Source organism: Colossoma macropomum, unplaced genomic scaffold (assembly GCF_904425465.1).
Source record: "Colossoma macropomum unplaced genomic scaffold, Colossoma_macropomum, whole genome shotgun sequence".
Lineage (NCBI taxonomy): Eukaryota > Metazoa > Chordata > Actinopteri > Characiformes > Serrasalmidae > Colossoma > Colossoma macropomum.
The window spans coordinates 22,387,937-22,400,753 of NW_023494793.1; the positions used below are offsets into that span (position 1 = coordinate 22,387,937).

Consider the following 12,817-nt stretch of genomic DNA (forward strand, 5'->3'; position numbering starts at 1 on the left):
TAGTTCTCTGAGCAGTGCAGAAAATCAGAGTACACTAATTAAGACATCTGCAAGCTCTACTGACACTCCTATGGCCCCAAGTCTTTAATGTTGTATTGTTTCATTGCATAACTCTACTGAGTCTGTAGGGTCTCTTTCTCAAAGCCCCCTCTCTCAGTGTGTCTCCCTCTCTGTATCCCATTGTCTTCTCTCTCTTTTGTTTGTCACTGATTGACTTTGAGTCTGTGGCTCTCTTCTCTGTCCACTCTTTCTTTTCTTCTCAGGATTTACTGTTTATGTCTCATCGCTGTCTTTCTCACTGTCTCCTAAAGCAGCGGTTTGTTTGAAAATCAAATTTATTCATTTTCTCATTATACCAAATGTAGCTGATCAGCCAAGATGTGTTTGGTGTCTGAACTGATTCTAATTAGTTATGGAGCTAGGAGGCTAATGTAGCTATCAAGTAATGGAAGCTTAGGCACAGTTAACATACAGCTATCTATAAAAATGGACAAAGTACTGTAAAAATGTCAGGCTGCAGGATCACTGTCTATTGATGTTTTTATCCAGGTGACCAGGGTTTTAGGCAGGTGTGATGACTAAGGCTGCGTTCACAAAGACATTTTGGTTTCCATCAAAAACTCATTTCTTGCCATTGATTTCAATGAATAAAATGTGTTGACATACAGCAGACACAAACACATGAGTTTGTGAAAATTAGACTCCACTATCTGTTGAAAAACAAGCTATACTTTTGACAGAGCGTACTCTGACCTGCCAATACATTAGCCAATAGGAGAGTTCGTAGCTATACAGTCCAATTTCATAGATATAGAAGGATACTAGTAATAACTGGTTTGGTTTAAACACAGCTTAACTGTTTTGCCTCATTTAAAGAAAGAACGAGTTTTCATGTTTGAATCAGTTTCCTGCTTCACAACAAACTTTAGCAGTGTGTTTTGTTGGCTGCTGGTGGGGTTAACCAAGCACCTTGGCTTTTCCACTGTATTTGGGATAATGGGAAATTTTTTAAGGGGTATATTTGGCTTTTGGACAAACCATTGCTTTAAGATGTGTTGGTGTGTGTGTGCGCGCATGTGAGAGAGAGAGAAACTGTGTGTGAGTGAGTGTATGCGTCTATGTATCCTTCCCTCTCCCTGTATAACTTGTAGCTCTCCCCTCTCTCTCTCTTTCTCTCTTTCTTTCTCTCTCTCTCTCTCTCTCTCTCTCTCCCTGCCTGCAGTTTGCCTCCTCAGGGCTGTTCACTGTGTGGCTCTTGTGGTTTCTGATCTAGTGGCCTTTCTCAGCTTCCGTACGAATCCCCTCTCCCCCTGTGGTAGCCCCTTCCTGCCTTAGAGGTGAGCTCCTGTATGCCATCTCGACCCATGCCAACATCCAGACCAGAGTTTATACAAGAGATGGCACTGTTTCCATACCCAGTATCGGCAGTGAGCTGTTACTAGCAAAAAAAAGTTGGAGACAGAAAAAGAATGTATGCAATCCAATTCTGTAATAAATATAGCTTCTTATATCACAGAAAGCAAAAACAAAGTAAAGTAGGCCATGCGGTAACAGTAGCTACATGTAGCTTAGTGTTAACATAAGAATAACAATTAGCTGAGTATTATGGTAGAATTTAATCTAATCTAATCTAATCTTGCACATATTTGAAATAGATATATTTGTGTGAAAGAATTTAAAAAGAAAATCTGTGGATTTCTCTGGAAGTCATTTTATTCATATGAGGTTGTACAGTGTTTGAATAGTTTGACTATAGTGCTTTTAGATCACCATCTTCCTTTAAATGCATCAAATAAAAATAGCTCATTTTTAAGCTTAGTGATTTTTTTTTAAAGAAAAAGAAAAATCAGAATCAGTATCAGCTGATACTTAAGGTTTCAGTAACGGTATCAGAAAAGAAACAGTGGTATTGTACCATCTCTTGATTCTACCTCTACCCCAGCACGACTCTATGGGGATCTGTCATGGCATGCCGAGGTCCATCCATTTCACTCATGTTTTGTCATGGTTTCATACATTTTCCCCTCATTTGTTTTACCCATTGTCAGTTTTCCTTGTACTTTTCATATGCATCTCATTACTTTTGTCTGATTCTCGTTTTTCTTTTGTGTACAACTAACAAAGGCAGCATAACCTTATGTTCTCTTGCTCTTTCTTTCATTGCACCTCTCTGTCTCTCTTTCTTAGGATGATATGCACAGAGTGATAGATCAGCAGTTGATGGATAAGCATCAGGAGGAATGGAGGGACTCTCCGTACTCTTTCTCCGGGGCCAACACGGGCTCCCGCACCCACTCGGGACCCCCTTCCAGGAGACCCCACCGCCTCTCTGATGGCGACAAGCGCCTCTTCTCATTTTTCAAGAAGAACTGAGTCTGTGTAGAGAGAAAGAAGTAACGTTAAAGACAAGCATCGAATTTACGTGATTCAAATGTACATAATTTCCGCATGAATTAAATGTACAGCTTGCTTACTGCCAACAGTAAGCAAATTTAAAGTTGATGTAATGTTTATTTATGTTGAAATTATGTATAGAATTGAATCAAGTAAATTTAGTGCCTCACTTTTTTAAGTGTAGAGAGAGAAAAAGGGAGAGAGCAATAGAGACTGAGAGAGCAAACCTAATGACTGACCTAGCCAAAGACTAAGACTTTAGAGCGAATAACCACCAAACGTCAGAATCTTGTGAAGGCCTGGAGCCATTTTGCACTTTATCTGCCCCAACCACTCCACTCCTTCAGATCATTCTAGATGAAGGCCTGGGGAAGTCAATGCGAATATAAGAGATTTACAGAAAGAGAAGGTCCTTGGCTATTATCCTCAACTGATACAGCTTCAAGCTCTGCTTCAGGGTGATTTGTACAGGGTTACCACATTTGCCCCATATCAGAGGCCAGCTTCCCCTCCTAGTGCCTCAGACATACTCTCCTCACCCTACTGCCAGTCACGTACATTGGAAGTCTGAGATTTAGCTCTGACAAACTGAAGGATGCGTTTGGCCTTTAACTCAGGACGACTGTAGAAGGTTCAGGCTGGAGATTTGAAGTCAGGCTACTGGTTGTATTTTGTGAATTAGCTGCAGCCTAACAGCCAGAAACAGCCATTATGTTAATTCACACTTTCACAGGGGCCTTATTCTCAGTCAGTTGTTTACTAGCAAATACAATGAAAAAATGTACTCAGCCACATGAATAAAACACAGTACATCAGCACAATCATTGCTGGATTATTATTAGGTAAGCATACTGTGCTGATGTGGTGCATTTTATTGGTCTGCACATGATGTACGTATTTGCATACTTAAGCGCAAATTCAGTGCATCTCTTTTTCAGTGTATGAAAATGACAGTTATGAGGTAAATTGCAAATCTATGTAATAGTTATTAGACTTACTAGGGTCGTGCATTCCAAATAACGTTGATATCTGAGTATCAGGAGATGCTGAATAGATATCATGAACGGATATCTGGTTAACCACAGGGAAGAAAAGCAACAAAAATGGGAAAAAATGGACTTTGGCCAAATTTATCATAGGGCTATACACGTACTTTTTAGATATTTTATTATTCAAAAATAGCTGCGGGAAATCGGCAGGTTTTGCGTCTGATGAGTAACAGAAGCTGCCTCTTCAAATAAGCCAGTAAGCTAACACTAAATTAATGCATTCAACACAAGTTCTTTTCTCGCCAGTGGACAAAATGACATGTAACTTTGTCAGAGGAATGTATTTTCACTCTTCCTGGAGAGAAGCTAGCAAAAAAAGTCGCACCAGAGCCGGCCGTGCTGTCTCTGTCTTCTCAGTGACCTTCATAACACGTTCTTGGCAATGCGCTCACGTTCAGAGACGTCATAGTTTCATAGTAGCAAAGACGTATGTAACTTCACTCACAAAACTCATATTTTACAGTCATGCTAAAACGAAATCCACACTTCCCTGAATTGTTAGCCAGTATATTTTCTCCGTCTCCTCATGATGAAACATAATGAATACGTAGATAATGATTTCACTGTTTGAATACCAGCACCTCGAACAGTTAACCATAACAGAGTACTCGAGTACCCGTGCACATTCCTTATATTTACCAAGATGTTGTTTAAAAAAAAAAACACAAACAGTTATAAATATACTCATGCACCTCCCAATTTGACTGCTTTAATTTTAGTTTATTATTAGTGTACCTTTCAGAATTACACTAATTCAGGCCTTGAGTGATGTGAATGAACCTATAGAGCTACCAGATTTCAGCTGCAGGCAGTTTGCAGCAATGATTCACAAAATTACAAACTGTGCTGACAGTAGTTCTTCAAATGTGTTCATTTAAGAAGAAACTTAAATAACCACAAGCAAACTGTCCTCAAGGCTGTGAGAGCTAAATGCTTTTTATGTCAGGTGTCCGTCACTAGATGTTCTATAGCCAGGATTGAATGATAGTGCTGCAGTTGAACTAAGTCTCTTAAAGGGTCTACTGCCATAGCCCCTATCTCTGAACCTTTAGGGGGGGACACCATAGTCCAGCCTATGGGAATAAAAGGGCCACTTTAGGTCTTGGTTTTGAGCTTCCTTTGGATAGCGAAATGCCCCTGATACGTATGGGGATGATTCAGAACCCTAAAAACTGTCTGGAAAGTGTTATAGAATTGTGACCTCTGCTTTTTTTATTTTTTCATTTTATTTTATTTTATTTTATTTTGTGGCTGTGCAATTCGGCAAAGTCAGGCCCATTTTAAGCAAAGCTATGCAGATGTCTTCTCGTTTTAACTGAGGCGACTGATGGTTTGGAGAAACCCAAAGAGTGACTTTTTATACTTGCAGATAGGTTTGGAATAATAAAAAAACTATTGATATATTTGTTATTTGTAAATGTATAACTTTTAAATGACAAAAATCATACTTTTTTCTAGAACAATCTACATGTGTGCGTCTGTGAGTAAGTCTGATTTGTGAGCAGTTGTTTACAGACTGAAGCTCTGAGGAGAACTTCAGAGTGTCATGGTTGAGTGGAGTGGAGTCTCTGCTTTACTGTCTGATTCTACAGCTGCTGAAAAGCCGATGGCAATGGAAAAGCTAACTGAAGAGCTAACCAGTTGACAGTGAAAAAGCTAATGCTGCATTCATGACCAACAAGTTTCTGACTTCTAAAATGGAAAAATCCGTTTGAACCGTCATCCTACTTATAATTCCCACTCAGAAGGTTGGAGTTTGTCAGGAGTTCTGACTTCTAGTTGCAGCTCTGTAACACCATGTGAACATGGCAGTGCCCACAGAGCAAAAGTAGAAGCGTCTTGTTTTGTGTATGATGGGCTATTTGCATGTGATATTAAATACGGACTGATATTTGGATAATTGCAAGCGCAGGTCATTCTGTGCAAGATTTTTAATCAAACTGTGCATTATATGAACAGTGAATTGCCGTAGCCTACAGCCACTTTTAAAATAAACGAAGCACTAACCAAACAACTCTTCAACTCTGGTCTAAAAGCTTTTTAAGAGCTTTTTACATATGCCCAGCCAAACAAATGCAAGATTACTGTGACCATCCATTTTTTCCCAGAGGCAGTCTTTGCACCAGGCAAAAGCCCACCATGAGACATGGGCCTCATGACAGTGTAAGTTAAATACACTAAATATGTTAAATAACCTATTCTGAAATCCATTACAAATTACAGATGACAGTGACAAATGACTTCTCTTAAAATGTAACTAGAGTATGTTACTTATTACTTCCTGGAAAAAGTGACTACACTGACAAAAAAATGTAGCTTGTTTCTTGCATATTTTTAAAAGCAAATTATCTTCCATATAGTGAGATTTTTAAAAATAAAATTACTGTTAATTAAATATTAGATATATCAACTAGTGCCCTGCGATGGACTGGCGACCTGTCCAGGGTGTATCCTGCCTTCCGCCCAATGACAGCTGGGATAGGCTCCAGCACCCCACTGCGACCCAGAAGGATAAGCAGTTTAGATGATGTATGTATGTATGTATATCAACTAGATACAAGATGAATTCACTGACTAAGATATAATTTTTTGCAGTGTGAGCAGTTGCATCTCTCAGGAGCCTCAACTAATGTAAAAATGTGCGTCCAGAAATGGGCACCATTCCCGTCTTTTGCCTAGAATCACTAAATCCACCCCTTTTTCACGTGACCTCAGACAGCTAAAGTTGTGTGAATGCTTTAAAGTGGGAAGCTACGGGCTTGAAAAGTCCATGTTTCCTGTTGTCATGAACGCAGCATAACCGAGAAGCTGATCAGCTAGCAATGGAAAAGCTCAACAGTTAGCAGTGGAAAAGCTTATGGAAGCAGCAGACAATCTCATCATGCTAACTGCTAAATTCTTGAGGGTATTTACACCTTGCATGAACTTGTGTTTTAGGTGATCGGATCATATTCAGATTCCACTTCACAGCATGAAACAGAGCCAGTACGCATTGTGATTGGATCAAGGTCAGATCACTCAAACGACATTTAGAAGTGGTCAGAGCTGGATCTTGATCATATTCAGCAAGTGTAAATGAGGTTAGTTCTATATCCACATACAGTTACCTAAGCGGAAATGCATCTGCTGAGTGTGGAGTGTTAGCACATGAGAGAATAAATGAAGAAACCCAAGATGGAGGATATGCAAAGCTGGAGTTTTTTCAAAACCAAGCAACTTCTTGCACTCTGGGCTGATAAAGGCATTCAAGCCAAACTTGGATATAAGTTGATGTGTAAATGGAATCTGGTCAAAGTTTATCCAGATATGATCTGGACATTAAACACATGTTAATGCAAGGTGTAAACATTCTCCTTGTTTCTGAGGTAACTCCTTTTTGTCTGAGACAGTTATGATTGGCAGGATTTAACGCTTATTCACTATTCGCTATTTTACACAAGCAGCTGACTCTCCATCTTTTAGGCTAGTTTGTGCTGTTGCTGATAGGAGTGTGTCAGTTCTGAATAAATTGCTATCATATGTTCAGGCTTCCAGAGGACCGAACCAGACAATAGTCAGAGTTTGAACCCCTCCACTGTTAGCACGTTACCTGTTGTGTTCTGTGTGGGGAAAAATGCATCTCAGTCCTGGTTTTGTTCGTGTTTTTCAGTTTCTTCCTTTGTGTCCATCACACACTGTTCTGTAAATGTCTCCTGTTAATTTGACTTTGTACTGTCTTTTGTTTTTCCATTTAAACACTGTTTTTGAAAGTCTCACAAGTCTGTGTCCTGAATCCTTTTTCAGCATGAACACACTGAGGCTAACACCCAGCTGTGAATGTGATGTCTTCAGGGAAGCAAGAGCATTTCTCACAAATGCACCATTTCCAAATATATTCATCATAAATGTCGTCAGTCATTCAAATAAGTACTTCCCTTTTTAGCTTACTGTGTTTGTGTGTGTGTGTGTGTGTTTCCTCATATGTAACAGCTCTATTTAGTTCCTACTGACTGCCAAGGCCAGTGCAAAGCACAGTGGATACTCCTTGTGCACCTGCACACAGATCAAGACCTTTTACCATCAATATCACGTGATGTTGCATGTGACACAGCCAGTACTATAAATACCCCTCTCACATGGAAGACACCTTTTTTTCTCTTTCCATAGTGACTTAGGTTGACAGTTTCAATTGCTGTTCTATAGCCTGCTAGAGCTTCAAGATCTTACCTTATTTTTCACAGGTTGTGAGAACAGTGATGCCTGAGTACTCATGCCAGAGTACTCCGGCCAACTTCAGCTCGGGCTATTACAGCTGGTTTCCCCTACATATCGTCCTTGCTAGTGGGTCGAAGTCATTAGCTTGGGTTGCCATTACTACACCCTTGCTCATGGCCAGCTGCAAGCTCATGTTGCTTCCAATGATTTCCCTAGATCGGTGTCTCTGCCCCTGGGCCAACTACTTGCTCAGTCTGCAACGGCTGCTTTCTTCAGACTAGCATGAGTCAACATCATTTAGACCACTAACTAGAAACCTGCAAACTGGTTTCCTGCAAATTGAAACCTGGCTCATGGGTCTGCATCACTAACTCTGGCTGATTTGCTTTGTTTTGGCAGACTAGCATTCCTGGAGTATGCTTCCACTGAACATGATTCCTCTGAACGTGCTTCCATTGATGCTAGGTGAAATGGATTCTAGTCATTGCTTGGCACTGAGTTGCCCCAACATTGCCATGTAAACCTTAAGCTTAGTGCTCTCCACTAGCTTGCAGATATAACAGTTGCTACTATGTTTACTGAGGTTTGACTGCTCTCCCCTAGCTGCCAAACTGTAGCTCAGAAGATAACTGCTACAAATTTCCTTTTAACAGCAAACTACACCTAGCAGGGCTACAATGGCAGGGGTGTCCAATCTTATCCGCAAAGGGCCAGTGTGGTTGCAAGTTCTTATTCCAAACAAGCAAGAGCACATCTGAATCCACTTGCTTAATCAATTGGTCTCAGTCAAAAAATTGTCATGTGTCCTTCTGGTTTGTTGGAATTGAAACCTGCAGCCACACCGGCCCTTTGAGAATATGATTGGACACACTTGTACCACTGGCTTCTCACATCATGTTTACCTCAGCCCATGGTAACTGTGCCCGATGACAAATAAGTGTTTCTCAGTCTTGCTTGTGGGGGCTCATTGCCCTCTGCAGTTTCAAGGACTCCCCACCCCAACACACCTGACCCACCTCTTGAAGTGCTTGATATTTAGATGGGCTTGCACTGGGTCCTCAGGAGCAGGCTTAAAAAATACTGCATTCGAGGCCGATGATAGTCACAAGCTGTGCTGTTTCTGCCTCAATAGATCATCTGAGGTATGCCCTGCCCAGTCCATGCATGACGCTGAAGTCTAGATCAAGCTTGGATTCCTTCTGCCAAGCGTGAACCAAGAGTTGCATCCTTCCCAGTATCACACAATTCTTTCAAAGACTCAGATATCTTTATCTGTTGCGCTGGAACATAAGGTAGATCAATTTATTAATCAAATGTGGCCAATATGAAGTCTGTACTTGTGGTACTGTAATCATTCTGCTGTACTGGCCAAAGAGTCCACTGACTTTTCTCTTACTACCTCAGCAAGATTAAACTTCATCTGATTTTCTGCATTGCTGCTCTATCTATGCTCAAAACAGTTGCGACATACTTTTGAAGTGGTCTTCTTACTTCCACCTTGGGCTTAAAGCATGCTTTGGGGGTGTTTCCTTAACCACTACCATGTCAGCTAGCTACAGTAGTAGCTACCTCTATCTAAACCTCATGGACCTCTGGCTGGTCCTGCACTTGCTCCACCACATTAGTGCCCTAACAGTTGCTAACATCTAGTAAGTAAGTAGTAAGTAAAGTTTATTTATATAGCGCTTTTTACAACAGGTGTTGTCACAAAGCAGCTTTACAAGGAAATCAGCCCTACAGGAAGAAATCCGGGTCCAAGCCCCCATGAGCAAGCCAGTGGCGACAGTGGCAAGGAAAAACTCCCTAGGAACAGGAAGAAACCTTGAGAGGAACCAAGACTCAGAAGGGGAACCCATCCTCCTCTGGTCGACACCGGATAGTAAACATTGTTAGTACAAAAACAGGGAAAACAGGTGGAGCAATGATTAATTTGATTAGTTTAGTTCATCCAGTAGCGGCGGCAGCATCAGCATCAGTGGGGTCAGGTTGTGAGGGTGAGGTTTGCACAACGTAGTACAGCATGGAGCTTGATGGTGGTCAAGCCGGTCCAGAGGGCTGGCGAGCAGTGGCACCCGATCAAGGCAGAAGCATCAGACGCACAGGATGGGCAGCTGTTCAACTCGGCAAAGGAAAGAAAGAAAGGAAAAACACACAGAGTCAGTTCTGTAATGGGTGATTGATTAATTTGGTTAGTTTAAATGATTGATTAGTTCAAATGATTAATTTGATTAGTTTATGCAACAGCAGCATCAGTGGGGTCGGGATTGTGAGGGTGAGGTTTGCACGGCAAGAACAGCTGTTCAACTCGGCAAAGGAAAGAGAAAGAAAAAACACAGAGTCAGTTCTGTAATGAGTGACTGACAGAACTGAGAGTCAGTTCTGTAATGGGTGACTGATTACAGATTAAAGTAGCAGAGCAGCAGAGACTCTGGCAGGTATAGAACTGACAGGGAAAACTAATTACCAAAGGCTTGTCTATACAAGTAAGTTTTTAGCCTAGACTTAAAGACTGAGGCTGTGTCTGAGTCCCGAACATTAACAGGAAGACTATTCCAAAGCTGGGGGGCTTTGTATGAGAAAGCTCTCCCCCCTGACAGAACTTCTAGTCCCTAGCTACAGCAGCTGTGGCATCTAACCACACCTTGCGGAGCTCTAGCTGATCCTGCCCTAGTGCATCTGTGACACCTACATCTACGTCTCGCAGTGTCCCCCAGACTTTCCTTATTTAGATGATAGTCTTGCATGTGCCCACGGACAGAAAGTCATGATGCTCTTCTAGAACACATTTACACTCTAGGTCCCATTCCATGTGACTTCCATGTGTCATCTGTTGTGCTATGTGCTTTGGATGACCACCAGAGTTGTCAGTCATCTAGTGGATGACTTGTGTTAAAGCAAGGTATTTGTATTACTGGCTGTGTCCATGCCACTGCATTACTGTTTCATTTTAGATCTCAGACTCAGCCATTCTTTGTACTGCCTCTGGCAGTCCTGTGGAACCAGAGTTACATTTGTACCTAGCAAGTGTGTATGTGACCGTTTCATTGCAGTCATGAACATGATAACTGGATATTCACTAGCCTACAATATTTCACAAACACTGACAGTACCAAGCAGTTCCAGGGCATACATGTGTAAGGTTGTGACTCATAGTAGGCAAGAAATGCAGATTTTGACATTCACACATTTGGGAAATTGATGTGTGAAGCAATCACAGTGCTCCTTGTCAGATGCATGTCATTGTCATGAATCGTGGCTGGCAGCACAGTTTTATCACGATCACTAATGTTGGAAGTTATTACTTATACTATCTATCTGCATATGTACAAAAATTGCTTCAACTGGAAAATAACTAGTTGTAAAAATGCTAACCTTATATTGCTATGCTATATCATGACCTTATACAATGTGAGCACAACTATCTGAAAACAAAGTGATCTGAGAAACTCCAGGCTTATAAATGTATACTTCCATGACACAGGCCTCGAAGAGGATTGTTCACACCATCTTTCAGTTTTATCAAGAATTGAGAGAAGGACAATGTACTTGAATAATGTGGCAGCCTATGTGTAAATACACAATCTCAGACAAAGTTCCTCATCACAAGTGGACTTAATAAATAATAAAGAAAGTTTGAGTTAAGAGAATGAAAATTCAACATAATTCTGATAAAATGTTAGCAATGAATGCAGGCAAGTGAATGTGTGTGCCGTATTGTAGATTTCATAGATCTTGTGACATGTCATATTGTAAATAGGCCATGTTTTCTACATCCTTTACATTTTCAGATAGTAAATAGTATTTATACATATGGAGACTATAGGAAAAGGGTTATGTTTTTATACAATCAAAAATTCTTATTTTTCAATTAACTTGAGAAAATAATGAATAGATAATATACAACTAACCATTTCTACATATCCATGTTTCCATGTTATGAAAAGCATCCAATGAATGTGTTTCATCATGTGGAATGCACTGTGACATAATAAAATGAAATGAAAAGCAAATGCAAGAGCCTCTCAATCTTATTGCTGCAGAGACAATTGCAAATCTTGACAGAAAGGTCAAGTGTGCAGGGCAGGGTACTCCAGGACCGCGGTCTAGAATCACTGACCTTGTAAAAGAACCTTTTACTACATATACATGCATTATGTAACAGCAAACGTATCAAATACATGAAAATTTGTAATCACAAACACACATGTATTAGTGAGATCCTGCTGGTGTGGGTTTCCTCTCTTTCAGTGATGCTCACAAAAGTGAATTGCTAATAATTCTCCCTTCTGCTAAACCCAGGTTTATATCGACCCGTGGATGTCATGTACACCAATCAAATTGCAAACTAATTTCTAGTCCAGTTCATCAAAACATACATTTTATTCAAACTAGCTGAAAAAACAGCAGCATACAGAATATTTCTTCCTGGTCATACAGACAAATAAAGGACCACAGACAAATGTTATTGTGTCAAATGTTAATCTGTTTAAAATATTTATTATTGATTCAATTCATAAGGGGGAGAAATCCATGATACATCTCTTTACTCCAGTGTACAGCATAACCACAGCTCAAAATGTGTTTCAACCATAGCACAAACACATGCACGTTTGCATGGATATGTGCAAGTATGTATATAATATATATTAAATACATAATACAAATATATTTATATATACATATACATAATGAATAAAAGTCAGCGAGACTTGTTGCCATGACTCCTTTACTTGGTTGAAATCGGATCACTGCATGGCCAGGAAAATAAATGTGTTATTGCCCACTGATTTTGATAATGTGCAGCTTCTGTAGGGCCCAGGAACAACCTTCTATTAGCACAGTGAAGCTTCGGAGCAGTGTGAGCAGGTGCAGGTATTTATCTAAAGCAGATGCCTACTTCGGACATGGGATAAAAGGACAGAGATATTTAGCTGTGAATACCCACTTAAGGTTACAGAGCTGCATTACTTGGGTCTTTTATCAAAACAAAATAACTACTCTTCCTATGCGAATCCCTGGGGCAAATCCCTTGGCATATAGTTCCACATTTACAGTTTAGACCATACAGTCACCCTGGGAAGTATGAAAACCATCTTCTCATCAGAGACCTATTCATGTGCAATTGTGTGTAAACACCATCAATACTGTTATCAATCCCCCTCCTTTATCTTTTACATCAA

General features: G+C 40.4%; 1 protein-coding gene across 1 annotated transcript in view; it reads left to right on the plus strand.

The window, feature by feature from the left end:
• bicdl1 (BICD family like cargo adaptor 1) overlaps positions 1-4,057 on the plus strand; it is a 54,440-nt gene extending 50,383 nt beyond the window's left edge. The window contains exon 11 of the mRNA XM_036578847.1: positions 2,188-4,057. Coding sequence (XP_036434740.1) covers positions 2,188-2,373 — 186 coding nt within the window. The 3' untranslated portion in view covers positions 2,374-4,057. The remainder of the gene's footprint in view (positions 1-2,187) is intronic.
• Positions 4,058-12,817: the final 8,760 nt, after the last annotated feature.